At 39.4% G+C, this 25,162-nt stretch overlaps 1 protein-coding gene and 1 long non-coding RNA gene across 3 annotated transcripts in view; one reads left to right on the top strand and one right to left on the bottom strand.

Annotated features, from left to right (window-relative positions):
* Positions 1–1,239: 1,239 nt before the first annotated feature.
* On the bottom strand, positions 1,240–16,977 carry LOC100890193 (sterile alpha motif domain-containing protein 9-like). The gene is made up of 8 exons (XM_011670306.2): positions 16,810–16,977; positions 13,184–13,511; positions 12,406–12,540; positions 11,642–11,902; positions 10,932–11,228; positions 10,537–10,614; positions 9,223–9,957; positions 1,240–8,053 (listed from the first exon to the last, which is right to left on the bottom strand). The coding sequence occupies exons 2-8, from the start codon at positions 13,350–13,352 to the stop codon at positions 3,375–3,377; spliced, it is 6,354 nt and encodes a 2,117-aa protein (XP_011668608.2). The 5' UTR covers positions 13,353–13,511; positions 16,810–16,977; the 3' UTR covers positions 1,240–3,374.
* A 3,671-nt stretch (positions 16,978–20,648) lies between these two features.
* LOC115928015 overlaps positions 20,649–25,162 on the top strand; it is a 39,726-nt gene continuing 35,212 nt past the window's right edge. For both annotated transcript variants that reach the window (XR_004065820.1, XR_004065819.1), the window contains exon 1: positions 20,649–20,786. This is a non-coding gene — a long non-coding RNA (uncharacterized LOC115928015). The remainder of the gene's footprint in view (positions 20,787–25,162) is intronic.

Here is a 25,162-nt window from a genome sequence, read left to right as displayed (position 1 = left end):
GCAGCACAATAATAAAAATGGTATCATTTGACAGGGTATTAGTTCTTCTTTAAAATTAAAAAAATGATTGAAGGTCACATAGGTTATAATTCTTTAATTAGGAGCTACCAAAGTTTGGAACACTTGAAGAAGGCTCCTGAAGAATAATCGATTGGGCTGCTATATGTCGAGCGTGGTGGGGGAAGGGGTCTCTCAACATTTTTACAAGGACGAAGCACGATCTCCAAGGGCACCAACAAGCAATGGGGAAAAGGAATATGCCCCCTTACCCCAAACAAAATTAGGGGGACATGATAGCATCAGCTCTCCACAATTTAAAGGCATTCTTCCTATTTGTTTAAGTACTAAACTAAACATCAAAATGTCTTTTAACACCTGCAATTTGAAAAGTCTTCCCCTACGCCAACACTCAATTACCCCCCCCCCCCCCATCCCCACGTTTGGGACCGTCTTGATGCCCTTGTATGCAACACATCCAAAGCAGTAAGAAATTAAAGTAATAAAAAGACAAAGTCACAAGCAAAACTTGTATGAAATCTTTTATTCAAAGATATTCTATATTTCTGAAAGTATACAAGTCTTCATGTAGACCACTTCTACCGACAAAAACAACAACCTAAATTAGCACACCTTTCATAGACAAAACTATTTAATCTGTGATTTAATATACTTTCTAATATACAAAGTTGAACTGCTCAAATAATCTTAATAATCAAATTTAACATTATACCATTAAAATACATAAATTTAGATCAATATACATGGCGGTGACTAACTTTGCATGGTTGCATAGCTGTCAGACAGACATCAATATTAGAACAGTGTACATTTAAATGTATCTTGAAATATAATCAAAAATAATAATAACACTAGTTGAGAGCAAAAGTGAAAGGCAAGGAATAGCTGCTTTCAATCATTAAAGCCATGGGTGTTGTGCAATGATGGCTGTGCTTGCCTATATTACACAAGATAAGCTTCATATAATGGCAAATCTAGAACATATACGTGCATTTGGAAAAAATCTTATATACATATGGATGATGCTAGTATAGTATCATGAATTATGCATAAATGAAATATATTTTTCACGGTATCGTTTCATTCACAATAAAAACAGATTTTGAACAGGATAAGTACATGTATTGGAATCATATACATCAGTGCAAATGCGATGAAAACAAATTACACTAATACAGAGTTAAAAATATTGGTTAAATTCTTGAGAAATGCTTTTTTTTAAAAGTCTCAACATTACACCACCTATTGCATTGGAAAGTAATTTCCTACTGCACACCAAGAAACGGCATCTCAATGAGATTTTTAGTCTTTTTCAAATGCTGTACATAACTGTGCCATTCTGGAAAAAGAGCAATCTAATTTTAACTAATCATTACAGTCTCTAATTGGCAAGCACAATATAACATCAAATTACTATTTTCCATGTACAAATTTACAATTTTCTAGTTACATTTTGCAATTTTCTTTCACATTCAACAAACATTTTTTCCCTTCAAAATATGAAGGAGAGGAAAATTGGATTAACTGTTGCCAATCTGAGGAAAAGCGGAGAAATTTAGAAAATGAGAAAAATCTCAACTGCTATGGGTTAAAGTGAGGTATTTTGGCCATTCCCACTTCCTTGTAATCTATTTTAGTTTAGTTCTGAATCCTGATATTACAAGGTTACACTATATTACATGGTAATAAGTCTCGTGGAGTTTGTTCCACTTGACCGGTCAACTCAGCGTGTCAATTAGGCAACACTAAACATCACATTTGCAAATACTTTCAACAGCAACAAGACTCCCATTTATGTATGATACATTACAATTGCTTTTATTTACAGTTTCTCTGAACATAACACAGTCAAGTTATATATATGACATGCAATAGCACATCATGTTCTTTTCACCTAAATAATACAGTACAGTGTATTAGCACACGAGCTACATAGTTAAAAGCAGATACAATTTGATATGCAAGTGTGTACAAGACCATAATGGAAATAAACAGCAATGGTATTCTGCCTATCCATAAGATCAGAGACATCATAATAACAATTAATTCTTCTCCTTTTCTTTTACATGACATATTTCTCTTATACATAGAACTCAAACTTATTGAATTCATGTGGTTTCAAATATCACTGACAAACAATGAATTCATTTCATTTTCCATCGAACACTTTTTTTCTCCCTTGTATTTCAAACATATTTCTAACATTTCACAAATATTACAGATTATGCCCACACATTTGGTAGCCTGAACAGCTGGGGTTACAAATCAAAAACAAATCGATGACAGAAAACAGTTTGCAAACAATACAATATCATATTCTCTTTAGATTTCATTCTAAAAGAAATTATACTTCAAAATATTGATTCATATATTCTAATTTTTTGAGCAAAATACATACAACTGGAGCATATCGAAAAAAAGTGATAATCAACATCCCACAGATCCTCAAAGTCTCTCACAACCTCAGCACAAACAAAACCTCTTCTATATCACTGACCAATAAATGTAATTAAAGTTGGTAAATGGAACATCTACAGCCACAATTTCAAAAGAAAATCATGTTTGAACGTCATATCTGTATATATATATATACATCTACTTCTAAATGAACATGGTCACATCACATTGTAAAGAAAAAGAAACGATTCATGTACAAGTTTGATACATTATTTTAACATGAATGGATGCAGGAAAATAGTATTATTTGCGACAGACATGTGTGACTATTTCATAGAACCTTTTAAAGCTGTAACAAGCACTTCCCGTCATATAATCAATTTGCACAGACAAAATTTGACAACCCGGCCTTGAAAAGCAACTACATAACAACAGTACATGTATCAATAAATGCACCTGCTTCGAGCCTATCTGCACTAGTTTGGCTAGGAGAGATTAGACCTCCCTGCGTGGTTATCTCATCAAATCAGCTCTCAATTAACATAAGAAAAAGGGGATCATGGGGAACCAATGGTACCGCTAAGGCATTGTATGCTATATAGAGGGCGAAAGTAGTTACAAGTAGTGCAGTCCCGCTTTAAGATGACAAGCAGACTTTGAAAGATCTCATGGATTTATGTCTTACTTACAGCTACAAATATTTAAGAAAAATAATTTCAAGTGTACATGTTCAGATTTCTTCATTTGTACTTTGAAAACATTCAGGAATTCATCACAAACTATATGATTACCCCTGTTGGAATTCAAGCATATGCACATACTTGCTAGTCTGATGATTGGTGGGAAAGAAATGGAGCACTCTGAACAAACGTTATCCATTAACTGAAGACAATTGCACTCCTGTATTTTCTAAGCAACATAATCTGTAGAATCTAAGCTTCTTGATGTCCCATAGAACTTTAGAAGTCATAGCTTACAGGGACCTCATCAATATCATCAAGTTCATTGACATATGAAGGGTAGTTTGAAGAACTTTCTTTCGCAATGAAGGGGGTCTCTCTGTTGTCCTTGTACACTACATCATACGCAAGAGGGCCAGCAAATGAGAACCCTAGGTAGAACTGAACAGGTTCCTGGCTAGGTAGACCCTTGATTGGAAGAGACAGAAGGATCTTCACTGGTTCTTCTCCATCAGGGTTGTACAAGACAAAGTGCTTGCTGTCTAGGACACCATCCAACCGCCTGAGTCTCTTCTTGATGGAGTCTTCTTTCCATATGTCATACGTGACTCGTCCAATGGACTTTCGATGGACAAATTGGGATTTCTCATTCTGAAGTCCAAGATAGAACTCTGTGGAAGGCTTCAGGGGGCTGTAATTTTGACGAATTCTGGATCGTTTGGGCAGGTCATGTCGAGACTCTGCATACACCTTATTGCGGTATCTACCAGTCCACCTAGCATTCAGTTGCCTAATTGTCTCTCCGATTGGTGTGCTTCCTTCTCTGGGTGTGCCATCGGGCCAATTTAACAGCATCTCAAAGAACAAGCCAAAGAACCCATTGTCTTTTTCCTCCATCATCTTCAGGATGTTCACTGACTTTCTGGCCTCCGCCTCATCTAATCCTTCATTGGGACAGACAGACAAGGCAAAGAGGGTAAACACAAAGTTCCTGATGTCAAAAAGACTTGGACTACTAAGGTTTTGCCTGAGCAAAGATTGAACCTGTTTGAGATCAGCCACTTTCTTCTTTGAAGCCATGTCAAAGATCTGTTGGTATCCATCCGCATTCATCGTTTTCACTTCAGATCGTCTCATCGCATAAGCAGTTTCCACTGGGTACTGTGCATGCACATGTACATCTTTAGACTTTGGAGACGACAGAGCAAAGAAGCGTTGTCTGGCAGTGTAGATTTTCTCCAATTTGTCATCATAGATTCTGTACGAGGCTCCATCAAATCGTTGCTGTGCACAGTGAGCAAGATAGTCAGTGAAACGTCCTAGCACTTCGTCGACCCTCCCTGCCAAGGATTTCATGGTATCACTGAATTCAAAGAGTGAAGGTAGGGTGAGATCAGGAGGAATATATTCTGTCATTAGATACCGCCTCAACGTCTCCAATCCATTATTCCGGGAACAGAAAGGTCTCACCCTCTTCAGTACAATTTCCAGGAATTTAGCAATGGTGGTGATTTCACCCACAAAGCCAGCATAATTCCTTTTTCTTGTTTCTTCTTCCATAGCCTTCTGAGCATTTTGAAATGCTGTGCAAGATTCACGGAAAGTATCCAACAACTCCTTCATTTCACTGTCACTGATAATTCCTTTGTCCACCCTGCGCTCATACTGTGTCATCTTCTGTCGAAGGATGATTCCCTTTGTGTCCCACAAGTATGAGTTCTTGCAGACAATGCTTAGTGCTATATTGATGGCTTGCTCTGCATTATCAAAATCATCTTCTCGCTTGCTGTGAAGTCGAGCCTTCTGTTGTGCTATGAATGGGTCTTGGAATTTCTTGATGCCAACTTCCATGATCTTGTATGCCTTTGCCCTATCTTCTGCATATACATCTTCAATGAAAGGGGCAAAGTCAGTCTCTCTATCATCTCCGTACTCTTTCTTCAGTCTCCTTACCATCAAATCCCTGCAAACCTTCTGAATGTAGCCTTTGCTGTAAGACAAGGTGTCAAGGATTGTTGACTTTTCAAGAAGTTCAAGGATCATGTCAGCAGGTTTTTGTTGGAAGAGTTCACCAAGCTGCTTTACAATCTCTGTAGCAATAACAGGATGGACGATTGCAAGGCCTTTCACACAGCCATCAATATCTTGAATGAATACTTCGAGGAGAAGCAGGTTCAGAAATGGCTCCCTATGTTTCTCCCAGGGTCCAAGCGTCTGTCGCCGACCAGTGGACATCACTCTGTATTGACTTTGCATAAAACCGTCACAGGCAGAAACAGGCATTGCAAAACCAGGATTGTACTTCCGCACTACAGCGATATACTTCAATAGATTGACAGCATTCTGGAGTGACTTCTTGGGCTCTTTGCCAACTTGAGGAAGAATGCCCTTCACAACATTTTTCAGATATTCAGGATTACATTCTTTTTTCATTACCATGAAAGCAAGAAGTAGCTCAGGAGACTCCTCTTCACTGAACACACTCCTCTGCTCAAGATCTTTGGTCTTCTTTGTGAACCACTGATTCTCTTCTTCTGTTAGTTTATGTTCAACACAAGCGCATGTCTTTGATTCTTCCTTCTGCTGATGGCGTTGCGGCTCTGAGGTTCTTTTGCAATGGATGAGAACAAAAGCCAATCCATTGTTTTCTAAGTACCTGGTTTCTCTTTCAAGGCTTATTAGAAACGGTCGAATGGTCTCAGAATCCAGGTTTTCCAAGAGGAGGACAACTGGCCCTGGATTTTGTCCTTCCTCATAGCCATACTTGTGGAAGGCAACAATCTGATTCACTGTGTCGTTAGTGACCCTATTGACAACTCCACATCTGTATTGTCGGTGCAAGTCCCACAAGAGGTTCTTTGCTACCGTTGTGCCTCCTGAGCCTGCTTCATGAAAGACAGTTGCCATTGAAATGTGGGAGACCTTCTTGCCTTGAGAATTGAGTACTTTACGAACATCAGAATGGAGCCTGTTGTAAATCTGACGCTTCAGAACATGATTGTAGTCTTTACCTCCATTCAGCCTCTCTTCCGACAGATAGAAATTCCACCAGTCAACTCCATGACCTTGATAGAATCGAGACTCTTTCTCTTGAACAAAGTCTAAGAATTTGGGGTTATTCTCATCCATAGAAGTGTTTTCACACTCATTCTTTGCTAGGACTGATATGTCTGTCCACTGACTCTGGTGTTTCTTCCTTAGTTCGCACTGTCCTCTAGGAAACATGGGAAGTTCTGGCAAACGTGTCTCACAGGACCCTAGAAGTCTCAACATGTATGTGTTGATCTCCTGCCATGGCACTCCTCCAAGACATCTATCTTTCATATCCTTGCTTGAAACGATGCTTTGACTTTCAAGATGCTGAATCCATTTGTGCAGTATACCTTGATTCTCTGCGATGACAGTGAAACGTTTCAGGTCCTGAAACGATTTGGAAGTGTAGAACTCCCTGAACAACTGTGTCATGACCATGATATCTAAATATGAAAGCAGGAAGAACACAACAACTGCTCTGCCTGGCGGAATGACACCAGGGTCAGAGAAGAACCGGACAGTGTTCAAGACTGCATGTGAGCGCTCTCTCATCCAGTCCATATCTAACATCTTGTCCATTCCTGCCACATTCACATCATTCCGACCATTAGGGAACACCCAAACAGGGATCTCTGGGAAGTCAATATCTTCTCTAAGGGCATCTACATCCTTGGTCTCTGTGAATGTATCTGCACTCAAGATCTTAATTGATTTCTTCTGATTCACATAATGACAGAGCCCCATCTTGTTGGAATCTTCATTGCAGTCAAATACAACATTCCAATTGACAGAAGACATGAAACCAAACCTTTCCTCCAACTCTGCAGAACTCAACTGTTGAGCAGGTGTGTTGACAACCAGAACTGGGTAGTAGGATGAATCAAGCTCACCTTTGTCAGACCCAAGAAGAAGATTAGTAAGCTTTCTTTCTGCATTTGAGTCACCGTCCTTACCTTCAATCCCAGACCCCTGATACAGTGATTCCTGCCTTTCTGGATGACGAAATGGAGGCAATGGTAAATCCACTTCAGATGGATTTGGTGTGGCAGAAGTATAGGATGAGCCGTATCCTGTCTCCATGTCTACATTAGATTCCAGGGTGTCCTGTTCCATCTTAAGCGATGCAACAAAAACTTCCCTTACAGAAGGAGCTGTTGTAGTTTGTTTCTTACCCTGAGCTTCCACACCTCTGGAGTCTACATGGATGTTACCTATAGATGAAGAAGAGGTTTTTTGCATAATTTCTCCTAGTGGTACTGGTACATCTGTATCTGCCGATGGTACTGACGTTGCTGGTGGTGGGGTAGGTTCTACTAAGTCTGGACCGGGTGCATTCAAACTCTCTATTGCACTTACCATGTAGTTTCTATCCCTACTGTCAGATGATGCAGATTCCAGGGTGTCCTGTTCCATCTTAAGAGATGCAACAGGAACTTCCCTTAGAGCAGGAGCTGTTGTAGTTTGTTTCTTTCCAGGAGCTTCCACATCTCTGGAGTCTAATTGGATGTTACCCATAGGTGAAGAAGATGAGGTATTTTGCATACTTTCCCCCTGTGGTACCGGTTCATCTGAATCTGCTGATGTTGCTGGTGGTGGGGTAAGCTCTGGACTGGGTGTATTCACACTCTCCATTGCATTTACCTTGTTTTTTCCATCTCTACTATCAGATGATGCAGATTCCGGAGTGGTCACGATGCCCATTCGTTCGTTTTCAAGGTAATGCTCCCTCCTTAACATCAATCTTCTGCAATATCCTGCAGAAAGTTCGAAATCTTCTATCAGTTCATGTTTGGTATACCTCACCAACGTGAAACCATCCACCCCTTCAAACTTACTGACAAGTTCATCGGAGAGTCGTACGTTACTTTTCAGCCAGATGGCCACCTCTTCTTCTGTCCAGTCCTTCATCTCTTTTGATGCTTCACCTGAAATATATAAATACACGTATTAAAATTTAAAAGTCCCAAATATTATCATATATGTAAAGATAAAATAAATATTAACCTCTACAAGACATCCATTCATATAATCAGTAATGCTGTCTTAAAAATATACTACAAAGTTCCCTTGGTAATAATACTAATTAATTTTTACCCAGGAAAGTCTTATCAGCATTAATGTTGTTCTCCTTGATGGCTCTCAAATTATTCTTACCCAAACAATTGCTAGGTATCCATTTACACCAGGGTTGAGGGTGGCAAATGTGGAAAAATGTTTTACCAAATAATGTTGGTGCCGAGCTGGGATTCGAACCCTCCACCCTAGGATGGAGGGTCAAGTGAATGAACCACTATAACACAACACCTCCCTATCCTTTCAGCATTCATTGCAGTACAATATGATTGAATAATATTTTACCTCCATACCCGTTCTACCACAATCTAAAATACATTTACATGTACAAGCATCACACAAAATTAACTTTGGGCATTTGGTAACAATTGCTTTAAAGATAAATCCAACATTGATAGCAAAACTACCCAAGAAGAAAGCAGAAAAATAAGAGAAGCATCCTGGTGAAACTTCGAGTGAAATGGGACCAAAAAAGGGAAAGTCAAAAGTTGTAATCACTATACGTATTGGTTCAATTTAATGTATGACAAAGGAGGATCTTTTTTTTATTTAGAGGACCTACAATTACATGTTATCCATAATATCTATGAGGTTTGAGTAGCACCCGAAGGGAGAAGGTACTTTGGAGAAAAACAAATGTAATATTTATGTAAATGAAAAACAGGAGAGTTGTTCGTGTCTACATCATAACACACGGACAAAATTACCCATTCGAGATTCACTAACATTTATAGCTCTGACTCTCAATATTGATCCAATTTATTTCCAACTTTCGTCATTCTTATATCTCATTTTGCTGCTTTCATACAAATGAACTTCTTACAAGGGTTGGACTGCTTTTTACTTCAGGCAAATTTCACGTTCATACAAATTAAACACACATGGATCAGATAAAGTCTTGAAATGAACTTTCTGCCTTTTGACGAATCACAAATTCCCTTCAAGTCAAGATGTAAGGATAAGGACAAATCTTTGAGATGTAGAAGTACGAGTAGTTAAATGTAAATATAATTGTTCTTACCTGGATATGCTTTTTCTGTGCTTGTTACAGGCCCACATTTCTCTTGTCTCATTGATACATGAGATGCCACTGAAGCAACTTCTCCAGGTGTTGCCAGAGGAGACCCACCAGCTAGGTGACCAGAGTTTTCTTCCTCCTGAGTGACTACCTGCTTTCTGACAGTGGCTTCCGGGACAACTGGGTATTCTTGGTGGGCCATGAGATCTGGAGATGATGTTCTGTCTTCTTTCAATGCTTCCCTATTCTCAAAATCTGTTGACAGACTAGTGCTGGGAAGGATTGGGTCAATGACTGCATGTGAAAGTAGATCCCAAGCACCACTTCCTTCAGGCGCAACGTCTAGAACGATATCTTCTAGAACTAGCTGCTTGTTTTTTTCGGAGACGAGCACCTTTCCAAGCTGATGTCCGATGCGCCCGCTTTGGACATCACTTTGAAGCCAACGTAGCCCTTCAATGGTGTACACCTTCACATGGAAATGAATAGAATCATGAGTCAATCCAATGAGCTTGTAGAATCCATCCCTCCCTATGCTCCTCTCCAAGCACTTCACGAAGTCTGAGTGACGCTTACACAAGTTGCTGAATGTCTTCAGCCCCTCTAGAAAATCTGCTGCTACTCCTGTGGATGGGACTAGACTGACCTCTGAGGAACTGGCATCTAGGAGAGCTTTTATTTTACCTTGTGCTTCTTCCCTTACCAACTGGTTGGAATGGGTGACATTGAGCTGAACTTCTGTGGAAACAAAGACACAACATGAACCATTCATGAACAAGAAAAAGGTATAAAAATAAGCTTAGTTGTAAGAGGACATTGCTTTGTTCTTCTCCACAAAAAAGAAAAGAAGAAAGCTATGGCCCCGAAACAGAGACCGACACAAAAACTAGAACATTGATGGGAGTTATTAAAAAGCTTTGAGGACATTCAACAGAAGCAACAACAATCCTGCTAGGTGAATTAAACATCTAAGAATCACATCCTGACTTGGAATCGTCTCTGAAGTGTTGGTGAATATAGAATGTCATACCTGCATCACGTTTCATCGGCTGATGTTCATACATTGGCGATGTCTTCCCATTTTTGGTGATGGTAACCCGCTAAAATTGCACTGGATTTTACTTAATCCTATTTGCAGCATTAGGGTTTTAAGCGGGTTTTAACTTTTAAGTTAGGTTTTGGGTTCTAGGATTAGGGACAGGTATATCATGTTGGGTCCAGGGATAAAAGTAAAAATTTGGTCTGTGATGCTGAGTAATTATTGTTCCAGGAGCAAATGTCGTACTCCCAAGAAAGCGTGAATGTAAAATATCATACCTGCCACTCCCTCCATAGGCTGGTCTTCACTGATAAGCAAAGTCTTCCCCTCATTGGTGACACCCAAGTGATTCTGGCCTGATGATTACAAGAAAAAGCTTTGAATTAGTTTCAGGTACAGTAGATGCCAATACAATTTCCATCTCCTGCATTATCTATTTCCTGTTTTGCTCAATCTAATTCTACAATTACTCTGTCCACTATGATGAGAGGAACATATTTGTTCTTTTTCTGTCTTCGTTTGTCCAGCTACCTAGAGTGAAATGTAGATTCTCTGAGATATTTTGATCAAGTCTCAAATGAAAACATGAATTACATCTGTGTTCTTGACGTTGCACTTCTGAAAAAAGAAAGAAAGGAAACATCTGAAGAACATGAATGTACTGAAAACTTACGGATCTTGTATGCTATTCTTCTCTCACGGCATGCCTCCAGAATCCTGGCGAGAGTTTCGACCTGGTCGATCTGAGCTGTTTGTTCCTTTTGCCACTTTACCATGACGTTGTAGCGGACATCTACAGAATGACTGTTGCTGTCCTCTCGAATACTGCAGATCTTTGCATAGGTCAGACCTAATCGAAGACTCAACGGGATCAGCTTAGCCACATGGAGTTCCTCTGCTATATCCCACAGCTGCAAATCCTGGAAAGATCTTCCAAAAAAGCTTGTGCATGTGTGCTGCTGCTCAAAAACTGAAAGAAACCAAAACACAATGGGTTATGTTTCACTTTCAATCTAAATACCAAAGCAGGGAGCATTGTTTGTGTATATTTAACATGACATTTTTAACAAAATGTCATCCTCATTCTCATGTTCCATATTTGGTCAATCATCACAGTGTTACAGTCTTTCAGAAATGCTTCCTAAAATAATCTAGTTACCCTTTGACTTACACAATTTGAGGACTTGTTTCCAGTCTAGGTCCTCATCGGTCATCAGGATCACCATCACTCATTCTCATATTTAGCAAGGTTGGTTTTACATACCTTCTTTACAGTCTAGGAACACCATTCAATGCCCTGAAGAGAAACTCGTTACCCCCATTTCCTGTTTAGCCCTACATCTATTTTTTACAGTATTGTAGCACTACCAAGCTTGGACTTACAAAATTTGAAGACTTGTTCCTGGTCTAGACCCTCGTCTGTTGTCAGAACCTTGAAGAAGAACTTGGACAGGTCACCTCCTTGGTCATTGTACCACTGGTAGAGCATCATGAAGGTTTTCTCTTCCTGTTGGCAGATGACGCTTCTTTCATCAAGCAGGATCTTCAGCTTTATCTGAGGTAGACCAAGCTTCAGTCCCAATGGCATGAATCTGTGCGGTGAAATGACCTCACTGACCTTCCACAGAGTGAGTTCGGTGAGCTCTGAAGGATGTTTAAAAATGAAAGGAAAGTGTAGCTCAAAAGGAAAATAAGATACAGAACTGATATTTGTAATCATCTTTGTGACTGCAAAAAATTGACCTTTTCGGATTCCAATCAATTTTTTGTCTTTTATTCATATTAAGCTGAAACAGGTTTTAAGATAGTCTTCTCTTTGGGTTTGAAGTAATTTCTTCACTTACAGTGGGCCTCCTGAAAATTGCATGGTGTCGTTTCAACCCTTATGGATTCACCAAGTTAAAAACAAACAAAAAAGTTATTACAGATGTCAACACATTGGCTTTATACACCAAAAACACATACCAGTCTTGGTTAGATCCATGATTGCCTTTTAAACACAGGTATAGATTAATCTTTCACTGGAAACAGTTAGATAATCTTATAGCCTTCAAATATACCATATCTATCCCATGATAAATACAATGTTGCACAGGGAGATAATCTGTGTGGCATAATTAAAAACGATAACTTAATCAAGGATATACCTGGCAGTTTCTGAAGCAAGTTCTCTTGTACTTCCACATCGTATGAAGGTTGGTCAACCGGTGGGCTGCGGTTTTGGAGTGGAGCCATCCTGTCTCGTTGAACGTCCTCCTCTTCAAGTCGCATTGCAGCTATTGCTTTGATGGAAGATTAAAAAAAGAGATGAAAATAGCTACTCTGCATGGCAATTACGGAAAACTACCCAAAGTTTCACTAGCTATATGATGCAGATCACCTCTCTATTAGATGTGTAATGATCTTGTAATTCAAGTAGGACAGGGTTAAAGGGGGTGTAGCATAACGAGACTATGTCTTTCCCTTGGCCTGACTTGAGGCCAATCGGGTATAATACCACTACGGACGATGCGACCGCAGTATTCACGAGCGTGCAACATACGCAAAACCAAAGCGTGAGGAGAATTTTGGTCTGTTTCGCGAACTCTAGCATGCGCTAACCGTTAATCACGTCAATTTGTTTTACATGCAGTTTTCCAGAAGAAGTTGTAGAAGGCGTTGACCATTATATGCCATGCTTCACCCAGGAGAGATAAATGGGTACCCAGTATAAGAAGAAATTCTGAGACTGCTTATTGCCTCATCGTTGTAGCTCAGCAGAAGCGGGGAATATTATGATGATTTTTATCTCACTTTTACATTACAATTACCCTACAAGAGTAAACAAAATTTATTTAAAGGAAAGAGTAGATCCACATTCTCATATATGGGTCACTCGACTGTATGTTTGCCTGAAAATGAAATGTCTGCTTGATTAAAACTAACCTGTGGCTCCATCACTCGTGCGCCATGCTTTCTCTCTGTCGCCTGGTGTCCCTTGGGGATCGGAACTGGGTCCTTTCGTACTCTCATCTTTGGTGCTTCTTTGGCTGACGTGCTTTGCTGATGACTGTTGCCATTTTTTGTTCTTGTGTGAACCCTTCTTCTTAGGCATAGTGACCACATGGAATGTGATCACTTTGAATCTTCAGGAATACACGCTAAACCTTTGCTTCCTGAATTCTTAGACTTCTGGTAATTGAGACATCCATTGATGAAGCACTTGAAACAATTAAAGGCTGCCTTGATGGCTCAATTGGCAGTTAATAGAGCTCTGCAAAGGTTTTTTAAAAAAAAGAGAAAGTCACAGGAATTTCAATTGGTATTGAGAATTCATGAAATAACCCTCTGTGTCATAAATGCAAATTCATATGCACTTCTACATAATATGCTTCACTAACTCTAGATAACCTTTGAGCAGTACATTTCCTGCTTTTCTAGTCTGGAAAAAAATCCTTTATGACAGACACTAAACTGCCCATGACTGCCTTTCCTATTATTCACTAAAGCGTAAAGATGAAATTGGTAGGTAGTGTCTATAAATACAGCCCATTTACACTGAAAACATGGTGTTCCTGTGAAAAAAATGTGCGTACACAAACAAAAAGAGTTTATACCATAAGACGGTTTACTATTAAAGGGACTTTGTAACATTGTTCAGATGAGAGATAGTGGTGCTAAGGTAGTGACTTCAATGCTAGATGTACAATTAAAGATAATCTGAAAATTTGAGTGAAAACGTATCATTATTCATGGTATAAATTGGGAAAAAATGATCTGATCGATTCTTTAATTCTCCCAACTATATTATTCTACTTCTATTCTGCTACTTGTCAAAGCCTGTTCAGCATCAAGACAAGGACAATTTAATTACATTTTAGGTGAATGTAAATCGTCACAAAGCACTAAAATGGCTCTACATTCCATTCCAGACAGTTAAGTGTTGACAGATTTTTATAGCCTGTTTTATGTATTTTTCTCATGGAAAAACGGTTTGGAAAATTCAAAAATGGTTGGGAGAATTTACTGTTAATCACTGTTAGAGGGTGCCTCACATCGATGCCTTCAAAGAAAACCATAGATATCTTTGTGGTTTGTGAATTTGTTCAGGATTTTTTGCATGTCAGAGGGTTAGTATAGTAGAAGGAATATAGTAAGTAACATTTTATACAAAAATTAAGCAATTTTTTTCATCAACCTTCAACAATGTTACCGAGTCACTTTAAAGTAGAGAGAGCAGTAAAATAAGGGGCACTTTTGCACTTGTTGAGCATCGATGCATGAGAATTGCTATATTATGAAGGCTTGATATTTAACAAAGATCTTGGCCCGAATTCACAAAGTAAGGTTTGAGCTCAGACCAAGGTTTGAGCTCAAACCTCCTTTTGTTTCGCCAAACCTCCTTTTGTTCTTTACAAACCAGGTTTGTAAAAAATGCGTAAAACGCGTCATATGACGTACGAAAACCTTGGTCTGAGCTCAAACCTCCTTTGTGAATTCGGGCCAATGAGAATGAGTCTGATGATTCTCGTGTAGAATCTGATTAAAAACATTTGCAAGTTGCTTGAGAGATTCAGGCCCTTAACTAAGGTTGGGTCTAGGGTCCACCTAATATAATGTTTGCATTACCCCCCCCCCCCCCCCACCCCCTCCCCTCCCTATAGTTATGGGCCTGAGATTTCAGACTTAAAGGTAATCCAAAGTTTTGGTATGGGGTCATAAATTTGGTTCAAATTAACATGTTGGAAGCATATGCAATTTTTGAAATATTCAATGAACGTTGTCCCGGTTGAATTTGAGTCTAAAGTGATGAGATTGTATATAATAAACTTGTTATGTTGTATAGCGCCCTCTCAAGACTGATATTACTTGAGCCTTAAAACAATGTTTCCTGACTTCAATTGACCGATTTGGTATTCCCATTTGGAAATTATATATCAGAACTGCATATTCTGACATTTTCATGGTTGCAGCTACCATGGAATGACCTGAGGCGCTATTTGAAATATTTGAAATTTACCAGGAGCACCTTTGATTATTCAATTTCTCGAAAGCAGAAGTGTTTTACGGGTTAAATTTTCTAGAGCTTATAATACATCCACAGGGGCATCCAAATATATCAAAATTGTAAAGAATCACTATCAGTCCAATTTTCAAAATATCCCCAAAACTTTGCATTACCTTTAAACAGCTCAAAATCTTGTACATTTAAGGTATGATGCATGCACGGGAATGGGGTGAGCCCGAAACAATCCCACTTGTATGGATGTTGTTTACCAAATTTTAAAAGTCAAAGGTCACTATATACAGGAAGTCCAAATGGATTTTGAAATACCCAAGATTGTTCTAATCTTGGAAATAAACTAATTGTCAAGCAAACTACAGAAGAAGATTTATCTAAAATCAATGCAAAATGGTCTATAAGTGACGGTTTCCTTCAGCGAGTACGGTACATATACATGTAAATAGCAACAGCCTACAGTACAGGCTACAGTGCACAAAACACGGCCGTAGGTGGTAACGAATAATAGTGAATCATAAAAAATTGGAATTTAAAAAGTCAAGGAGCATGCCATTTTATATATGGCCCTAACTTTTAAAGAATACCTACAGATTCAGAATATTCCCATCCCCTCTCTCTCTCTCTCTCTCTCTCAAGCGCGTAGCCAGGATTTTTTTTTTTTTGGGGGGGGGGGGCGGCAGTGAGCATGTGAGGCGTGTGAATCACTTACATAGCGCGCTCCCTAGGGGGTTGCGAAGCGCGGAAGCTTTGACGTTTTATTAATTATTAAAGAAGACGATTCGTTGTACCGTTCTCGACTCTTAATCCTTGTCTAAATTCAGTTCCCCTTCCTCCACGCCCAAGCTCTGTCATTTCATTAAATTATTAAAGAAAGAAGACGATTCGTTGTACCGTTCTCGACTCTAAATACTTGTCTTAATTCATATTGCAGTCCCCCCCCCCCCCCACGTGAGAGCTTTGACATTTCATTAAATTATTAGAGAAAGAAAACGATTTGTTGTATCGTTCTCGACTCTTAATCCTTATCTGAAATCAGTTCCCCTGCCCTCCCACGGCCACGCAAAGCGCGGAAGCTCTGACGTTTCATTAAATTATTAGAGAAAGAAGACGATTCGTTGTACCGTTCTCGACTCTTAATCCTTTTTCTTCCTACGTCCTCTTCCTTTCTTAAATCTCTTCTTTTTTTTTGGGGGGGGGGGGGTGGCGCGTTTTTTTTTGGGACGACCACCCCCACCTGGCATGGCCTGGCTACATGCTCTCTCTCTCCAGACTGTGCTATATATAACCATTCAGTTCCACAACTCTGACAGTCTCTCTTTACTGTCCAGAATTTTCCAGCAAGAGGAAATTTTGCTGACCAGACCAGAAATAGGGTCTATATCGACTCCCCGCAAGATCATCATATCTGGGGCCTGGGCTTTTTACCCACTAGATCTACGACTACACTAACCTAAATTGTGCCATGCCAGCGCCAGTAGATCTCAATCTAATTCTAATTTCTAAAGTAAAATGAACATTTAAATTCATATGACATATATGTCTGATTTACCGTTCTCCTGTTAGGCTGGATGGTTTCCGTTTGTCTCTTGCTTCCCTCTCTCTTTCATTCGTCCAGCTGATATTATGTACGTAGCGTAGCAATCACATTCACATAATACTACAGCTCGAAGTTGTTGTGTTTGTTCATTCAATGGGGAAAACCAGCAGTGGGGAAAACCCACTTTGCTACGTGTTCATGCGTGCGCGCATTTTCCTACCTAGAGGGCTCGCTTTGCAGTGTGCATGCAGAGATCTAACTCCAGGAAGCTCCGACGCTGACGCCTTCGTCGGAGCTTCCTGGACTGGAGTTAGCAGAGATCCTGACCAATAATAAAAGGAGGAAAGTTTGAGCAATATCCGATTAAAAATAGAAAATGTATCAATTTGTTAAGTTGTCATCAAGGAAGCACTGTGACGGATGATGGTAAAAAAAAAAAACCCAAAACACAGGTCGATCGCCACAAAAAGCGGCGCCCCCTTCCTCCCGGGCCTCAATATTTATATGTGCATACAGTTATCTGGATTAAAGGCACCCGATCGAGGAAAAGAACTAAATTACCCCCCCCCCCCCCCCCCCACTTATATCTACGTTACTTAACAAGCAAGGGAGCAAAGTGACCTAGCAGTATTTTTTAAATGTATAATTATGTAACCATCGACTTAGGAGCTATAGAGCAAGTAAGTAATAGTCTGATTTTTCAGACCATTGTACCGAATGGTCGTACGTTTTATGCTGCGCAAGGATTCAATCAGTTTAATTTTGGCCATTACAAGAAGTGGGTTATTGATGTTCAAGACAAATGCTCATGTACCCTTTACAGCTCATTTTATGTATGTTAGTACCAACGACGAAAAAAGCCAGTCAGTCACTCAATAGTGTCTGACAGTGAAGTCTAGCAAGTAAACGGGTTTCTTTGCATAATTTGGATATTAAGACACTGCTAACGTTTAAATTTCACAGAAAGGACATAAATGACATATTTATAATTCCTGCAAAGTTCTACAGAACTTAATGTTGGCTGCAAAAGGGACCTACAAAAGGGGCAATTATTAGCCACTGTTATTTCGATAATAATAACTACAATAATAATAGTGATAATAATAATATAGCTCTGAATACTAATGTTCCTAAGTGATGTATTGTTGTCATGCTATAGCCTATATCATCCTTTATTCGGAGCATGATATTTAACAACTGATAGAATACTTTTGATAAAATAATATGTAGGCCAAATATATTTAAGCCGATGCAACTTGTAGGCCTAATTAGGGAATATAGCAATGAAATTTACATTTTATTTGTTTAAAGTTGAACCTCTTAAAAAGCTATTTATAATCTACGTCATATACTGAGGCGCGAAATAACGAGATCCTGAAGCACTTTAATGTGAGAGAGCAAAGTGAGCAAGTTTTAGAAAATTTTCACATTATTTTCATATTGTCATAATATTGTTTACCCTATGAATTTTAATGCAGAGTATAGTTATAATTTTCTCATTTTTTCATTTGTTTCTCTTTGGCGTATCTTTTTTTGTCCCCCCTCCCTCTTTTAAATAATTTTATATTGCACCCTCTTCAAATGCAGCCCAAGGTAAGTTTGGCTCCAGAGGGGCATGTTTTAACTTTGTAGGGGCATGCGTTCACTTTGATGGGACGCTAATTTTAGGGGTGGCATCAAACATCGTTTTTAAAAGCCAGAAGTAGTATAACATGTCTTAATTTTTTTCAATTTTTCACTCTCTCTTTTGCGCATTATTACATTTTAATTGGGCCCTCTTTACATGCCGCCCATGGTAAGTTTAGCTCCATGGGGGGGGGGGGGGGGGAGGGGGCATAATAGTGGGAGGGGCATGCGTTCACTTTGATGGGACGCTTATTTCAGGGGTGGCATCAAACATCGTTTATGAAAGCCAGAAGTAGTAATAATATGTCTTCATTTTCTCTATTTTTCACTTTCTCTTTTGCCCCCCTTTTAAATAGGCCCTTTTTGTTTTTTGCGCCCTCTTCACATGCCGCCCAGGATAAGTTCAGCTCGATCCAACGGGGCATAATTATGTTCTATCGTTGGATGGGCATGCTTTCACTTTAATTGGAAGCTTTTTTAGGGGTGGCATCAAACATCGTTTATAAAAGCCAGAAATAGACATAATAAGGTCTTTATTTTCTCAAGTTTTCACTTAGTTGAACCACCAATACTCCCGGTGAGCCAGCAAATATTTCACTGCAAGCAGAACAATAAATTGCGAGGGATACACATAATGATGACAGTCATAATGCTCCCTAGATGCAACAAGTAATGTTCGGAATGGAATGAGAGAATGGGTGGAGTTCTTCTCCTTCGGGTGAAGAAAGTACGTCTTGCAGGATGGATGATGTCAACATGGTTAGAACTAATCATCTGTACAACCAACTAAGATAACAGGTACAGGAAAGGACGGTTTTGGGATGCATCTAGTATCAGAGTACTGTTTCTTGGAAAAAATAGTCTTTCTTTTAATATTGGAAACATTTTGTATCAAGTCAAATTTATTGAGATGGATATGTTGCGCTTTATAAATATTGTTATTATTATTATTATTATTGTTGCTGATGTCCAGGACAGTCAGACGATGCTGCCTTCAAAGCAGATTCTTTGGTATCTTCGTGCTTTAATTCTGGTCAAGATGCAAAGTTGATAGGGAATCGAGACTGCAAAAGATTCTGGGAGTAGGTGTTTAATAGAACACGACGTTGGATAAAAAAACATTCTCTGAGTTTCACAGGGAGAGGGGGGGGGGGGGGGGGGGGGGTGGCTCTGCGTGGCTCTAGCTGATTCCCTCTCATTTTTATTTTTTATTTTTATTTTAGAGACATACTAAACAAGTCTGTACTCCTTAATTTGTTTTCGCGCATAACCAGTGTCACAAAAGACGAAGTGTTTTTGAATGGACATTGGGATATAAACCGCAGTTTTTATAAATTCAATGTAGAACAGGGGCGTACGCAGGGGGGGGGGGGGTTCAAACCCCCCCCCCCCTTTGGTATTTTATGTGTGTAAACCCCCCTAAAAAAAAACTAACCCCCCCCCTTTGTATTTTTGTTAATTTTTTTTTTTTAAATAAAAATTAAAAAAAAAAAAAAAAAATTATGCCCTCGGCTAACGTAAAGTGACCTTACCCCCCCCCCCCAACGAAAAAATGTCAAATTTTCCAATTTCGAGACCAAAAAAAAAAAAAAAAAGTGTCCACAAAAAGGGTCTATTTGATATCAGAAAAATGCAGTTAGCCTGAAGTTCAAGAATATTTGTTTAAATATTTATTTAAACCACAAATAGGAAGTCTGCTAGGGAACTAAGCCTGACCTGTTTCCTGCCGAACTTAAATGAATGATTGTATAGGCAGGCATTCCAAGTGTTACAGAAAACCATACCATTTACTTTACAGCTTTCAAAGTAAAACCTTTCCAATGTTTTTGCTTCCTAAAATTTAGGAAATAGTAAATTAGCAAAGACATTTGGACGAGTCGATGTGCCAGCTTTCCTCCGTGGTTGGTAGATCATAGTAATTATGTAAAGCATTCGAAAATATTATTAGTAAGAGTTTTGACAACGAGCAAAATCATGGTGACTGGTGTTGGAATTATATTTGAATTCAAATCAGGAACAGTGATACTGCATACTAAGTACTATTCTTTTTCAGACTGAGATTCAGATTTGGTTAATAAGCGCACTATATATTATGCCCTTCCCCTTTTGTGAGTCAACGCGCTTGTACGCTTCAATGATCCACGACGATAACAAAAGTCCTTTTCCAAAACAATTAACAGGTGTAAAACAACTGCCCAATCACGTACAACGTTGATAACGTCGCAGCCAATCAGAGAACACGGTATATTGACTATGCACGTTATCAACCAAAATGGCCTCCGAGTAACGGGACGCTTTCGACAAGATTTGAGTGGGGATAACCTCAACACAAGTCGAAATCTTCATCTTTGCGCCGTCGAAAGGTGAGCTTAAAAGAAGGGTAATAAAACCATAAATACATAGTTTGTTGCTCGTAAAGTTAAGTATTTTATGGTTGTTTGTAATGCCTGCAAAGTGTCGGTAATTGAAAATTGATTACGAAGTCTGCTCTCACGGGCGCGGGCGCGGCGCAGGTGTCCTTCGGGGTTTCGGCAAGAGCATTGTTCCACACGCCTGGTCCAGGGCGATCGCTCTCGGTGCATCATGCTATGGTTTAGCACGAGCAGTGCAGAGCCCCGTGTAGAGCTCGGTACCAATCATATGTTGTTTTCATCACCAGATGGTGTCCATTCTGAATTCATTTTCAAAGATGTAATTACGCATGATCGTTATGGGAAAGTGAGTGGGCAAATCCCAGGCTATGGACAAGGCCATGAATGCATGAGGTCAAAATGAGCAAGCGTGTAGCTAGATGTTTATTTTACTTTTTAGGGGGGGGGGGGGCCGTAATTAGTATGCAAAGCATACAGACCGACCAAATCGCGCTCTCCAGGGGGGGGGGGGGGCATTTCTCCCGCGCAGAAGCTGTGACATTTCATTAAATTATTAGAGAAAGGAGACGATTCATTGTACCGTTCTTGAATCTGAATTCTATTTCCCCCGTCCTGCGCAAAGCGCGAAAGGTTTGAAGTTTCATTAAATATAAATTAGAGAAAGAAGCAATTCACTGTATTGTTTCCAACTCTTAATCCCTGTCTGCATTTAAAAAAATGTTTCTATGTTTGCTACTTTTCTGCCTACGTCTTTTCTCTTTCTTTTCTTCTTTTCTCTCTTCTCTCTCTTTCTATTTCTAATGACATTTGTGGCCAAAGTTCTACAACTTCAGCATGCTTGCAGGCTTATTATTAAGGTTGTGCATAACCGTGTGATGAGGTACTCAAGTACACTTCCAGGCTTACAGGCTAATACTCAAATCCTCAGCGGCCATATATATACATATATATATTTTTTTTTTGCCGACGTTGTAGGAAGCGCCCCATCTCCTACATGTATTTTACTGCGAGTTCCAATTGAAGGCGCCGATTTGTGATTATGAGCTTAATTCTCACAACTTAAAGTAACAATGTTGTTTTTAAAACTAAAGATGACAGACAAATTATCCTTGAAGTTCAAACAGAAATTTGGACATTAATTGACTGGTTTCTGAGTGGTGAGTTGACAGTGACACCCCGTGTATGATTGAGCTGGGAAATATTTTTACTCACGGTAGCCTGCCGGTGCTTTTCTGGGCCCAGGTGAGTTTCGGCCGGCCGGCACAGTGCCATGTGGAGAAGAAAAAAAAATTGGCAAAAAAAAAAAAAAAAAATGGCGGCCATGTATTCGAGTACAACAAAATAGCTGTCAACAATGCGAGTATTCGAGTACTCGTCGCAGCCTTAACCTACATAAGTCGAAAGCTACAGTCTCTGATATCACCTGTATACAGAACAGAGACTGAGTGCGTCATACAGGTTAGTGCATGAGGAGAGGTTTCTCAATGCAGTTAGAGTGTGATTGCCGGTCTCACTGTGGGCAGTAGCTTCAAGATCAGCTGATACCAGACCTGAGTCCTAATACATTTTGATGTCCAATGATTTGTTACTTTATGTTATAAAATGGGTTCGAGAATGTAGCCAATGAAAGCGTCAAAATGGATCACGTGACCGTGCATTGTTTTTTACCATATGCACGGGAGTGTATTTTGGTGCAACAGGCGTGCAAAAAAGGTGCAACAAAAAGTCATAATGCACGCTGCGTGTAATTCAATGCATGTTTACGAGAAGTCGCACCATGCACTGCACAGTCTGTTTACGAGGCCACTGCTGCCGCGTTCGGCTGTGTACGCACGTAATTTCTCATGAAGATTTCAGGTTTACAGTGTTATTGCCTTGTGTAAGAGTGTCGACCCATTTTATAAAACAAATAACACACGGGTTTTTGTTTGTGACGTTATGGCGATGCAGCGCTATTCCCGTATTCACAATGGCACAAAATACACTCGGCTACACCTCATGAATGCATCAGCCATTTATAATGCGACCACACCTGTGTATTATTTGTACATTAATAGATATTTTCTTCCAAATCCAATCATCATTTTTACTAAATCAAACTGTCAAGTCTACAGGTGTAGATGTCTACATGTACATGTTTATACCTCATGCAGATACAAATTCATATTTACCTTGATTTACCCTGGTTTACCTTGATGTTGGGCTTCAAGTATAATTACTTATATGCCCCTCTGCAGCAAGATTAATGTCTGTATGTACTGGGGATTGCGCCTACGTTGGAGATCCGGACAATGCAATAGCAAGGAAACATTTCTTTAGGGTTGTACAAGTATGTCATATGTAATGTAGCTCTCCATGCTTTTATATTATTATATTTAGTCCATGCATGGCTCGTCACATGCCATTGATTAATTTAATGATTATACTTTCCATGTATTTACTACATGTTAAAATGAGTTTATTTGTGTATCCTACGCAGTATTAAGCATACTGTATGCCCGCAACCCTGCCCTTTGCTAGCAATTGTCTATAAGCTGTGCACATTTTGATGTGGGAGGCTGGATGGCTGGACGAAAACCAGGGGATGAGACAGCAATTACTCTAATTATGTTATACCAAAGTACAAGGTTATCTAATATGTATAACAGATATTAACTACCATATTTGCCGGCGATAAGGCCGCATCGCCGCATAGGCCGCACCCCCGATTTTGACGTTAAAAAAAAACGAAAACTTCTGTCGAAGACGAGATTTTATCTCTTGTGTACAAATGTTGATGTGATTAAAATCACGGCCTTAGACTGCTCGGCCATCCCGCACTAATGCTGTTCTCTGCAGTTTTCTCTGATGTATACATTGCGCCTCTCTCTTGTGTATTGCGCCACAGCTCTTGTGTATTGAAATTGATTCAAAATGGCAACTTCGCGTGCTGGATGCTTCGCGGCAGCTCTGTTAAACGGGCCCTTCTTTTACTTTTGCAATGCATTGGCATGAACTTAGATCAAGATATATATCGGCAGATGTTGTTGTTGGAAGTTTAGTTTCGTCTTCAAGTCAACAATGCAAGATAAAATTGTTGGTAAGATGTGTGGAAATGTCCTGTACCATAGTGGTATAGTTATTGTACCGTTCGTAGTCCCATATGTGCAAATTCGTGCTGGTTTTGACTTACTTTTTTTTTGTTGTTACTCTTTCGTCGCAAAGGCTGCACCCCGTCTTTTTGATATTTTCTCTTCCAAAAATACTGCGGCCTTTACACCGGCAAATACGGTACATGTAAATGGGGGTGTAATACAAAGTTTTTGACCGCATAACTTCCGCAATGAATGCGAATGTGAGTACGGTTCAATTACAGATGTGTACGAGGAATGGTACAGATGGAAGGGATATAAAACAAATATACAATGACTCATTCACGGAACAAGCTGAAATATTCGCACTCAGGAACATCATTAGTTCTATGGCCCTCATGAGAATAGTACTAGTTGATGTTCCTTTGATGCGAATAGTTCAGCTAGATCCTCGAGGGCCATCGTATATTTGTACAATATTGTCCTAACATTTTTGTATTATAATATATCGTAACCCAAATATATACACCAGAGACCAAGTGCAAGTTGTGGCTCAGTTAAATACTTGTAACAGTAGAGAAGAGGATAGTATGCCATTGTTTTGATACACCATTCCATTGTGACATCATTACCTACATGTATGACTATGCATGACTGAATTTCACGAATCACCTTGTATTGTGAGCACTCCCTATTGTTATTGAACCCTTGGAGAGCAAATTGTGCACTGCTTTTTAAATAGGATCAGAACAAAAGCCTTTTTTTTTTTTTATTGAAAGCAATTCTTTGATAATGGTTGTGATATCAAGGAGATGTAAAGTGCATCCCACTGGGTCAGTGGTCACTTGGAGTGTGAAATCTTTGAGTAGATGACTCATGTCTAAAAAGAAGAGAATACCTGGGTGCCTAAAACCTTGATAAAAGAAATATTGAAATTGAAATGGTACTACCACCTGTGCAATGGGTAGACATATATTTGCACTACATTCATGTACATGTATACTGTTTATGGTAGATACATGTATGCTACATATTGAAATGTAGAAGGATGGTAATGGAGAGATTAGATATAGGGACATGTAAAGAGAGAGAGGGGAGAGGGAGAGAGAGAGAGAGCTAGGAGAGAGACAGAAAGTGAAAGAGAGAGAGAGAGAGAGAGAGACAGAGGGAGAGAGAGAGAGAAAACAAAAATATTTCAGTGCCACACTGAGGGTAAGCACTGCTTAAAATCATATTCAATTAATTCAGTTTGACATATGAATTGAATAATGAAACTGTAAATTAATGATGAAATTA

Source organism: Strongylocentrotus purpuratus, unplaced genomic scaffold (assembly GCF_000002235.5).
Source record: "Strongylocentrotus purpuratus isolate Spur 01 unplaced genomic scaffold, Spur_5.0 spur5_scaffold_21, whole genome shotgun sequence".
NCBI lineage: Eukaryota > Metazoa > Echinodermata > Echinoidea > Camarodonta > Strongylocentrotidae > Strongylocentrotus > Strongylocentrotus purpuratus.
The sequence above is the reverse complement of the archived record's forward strand: the minus strand, read 5'-3'. Positions and strand labels throughout refer to the sequence as shown.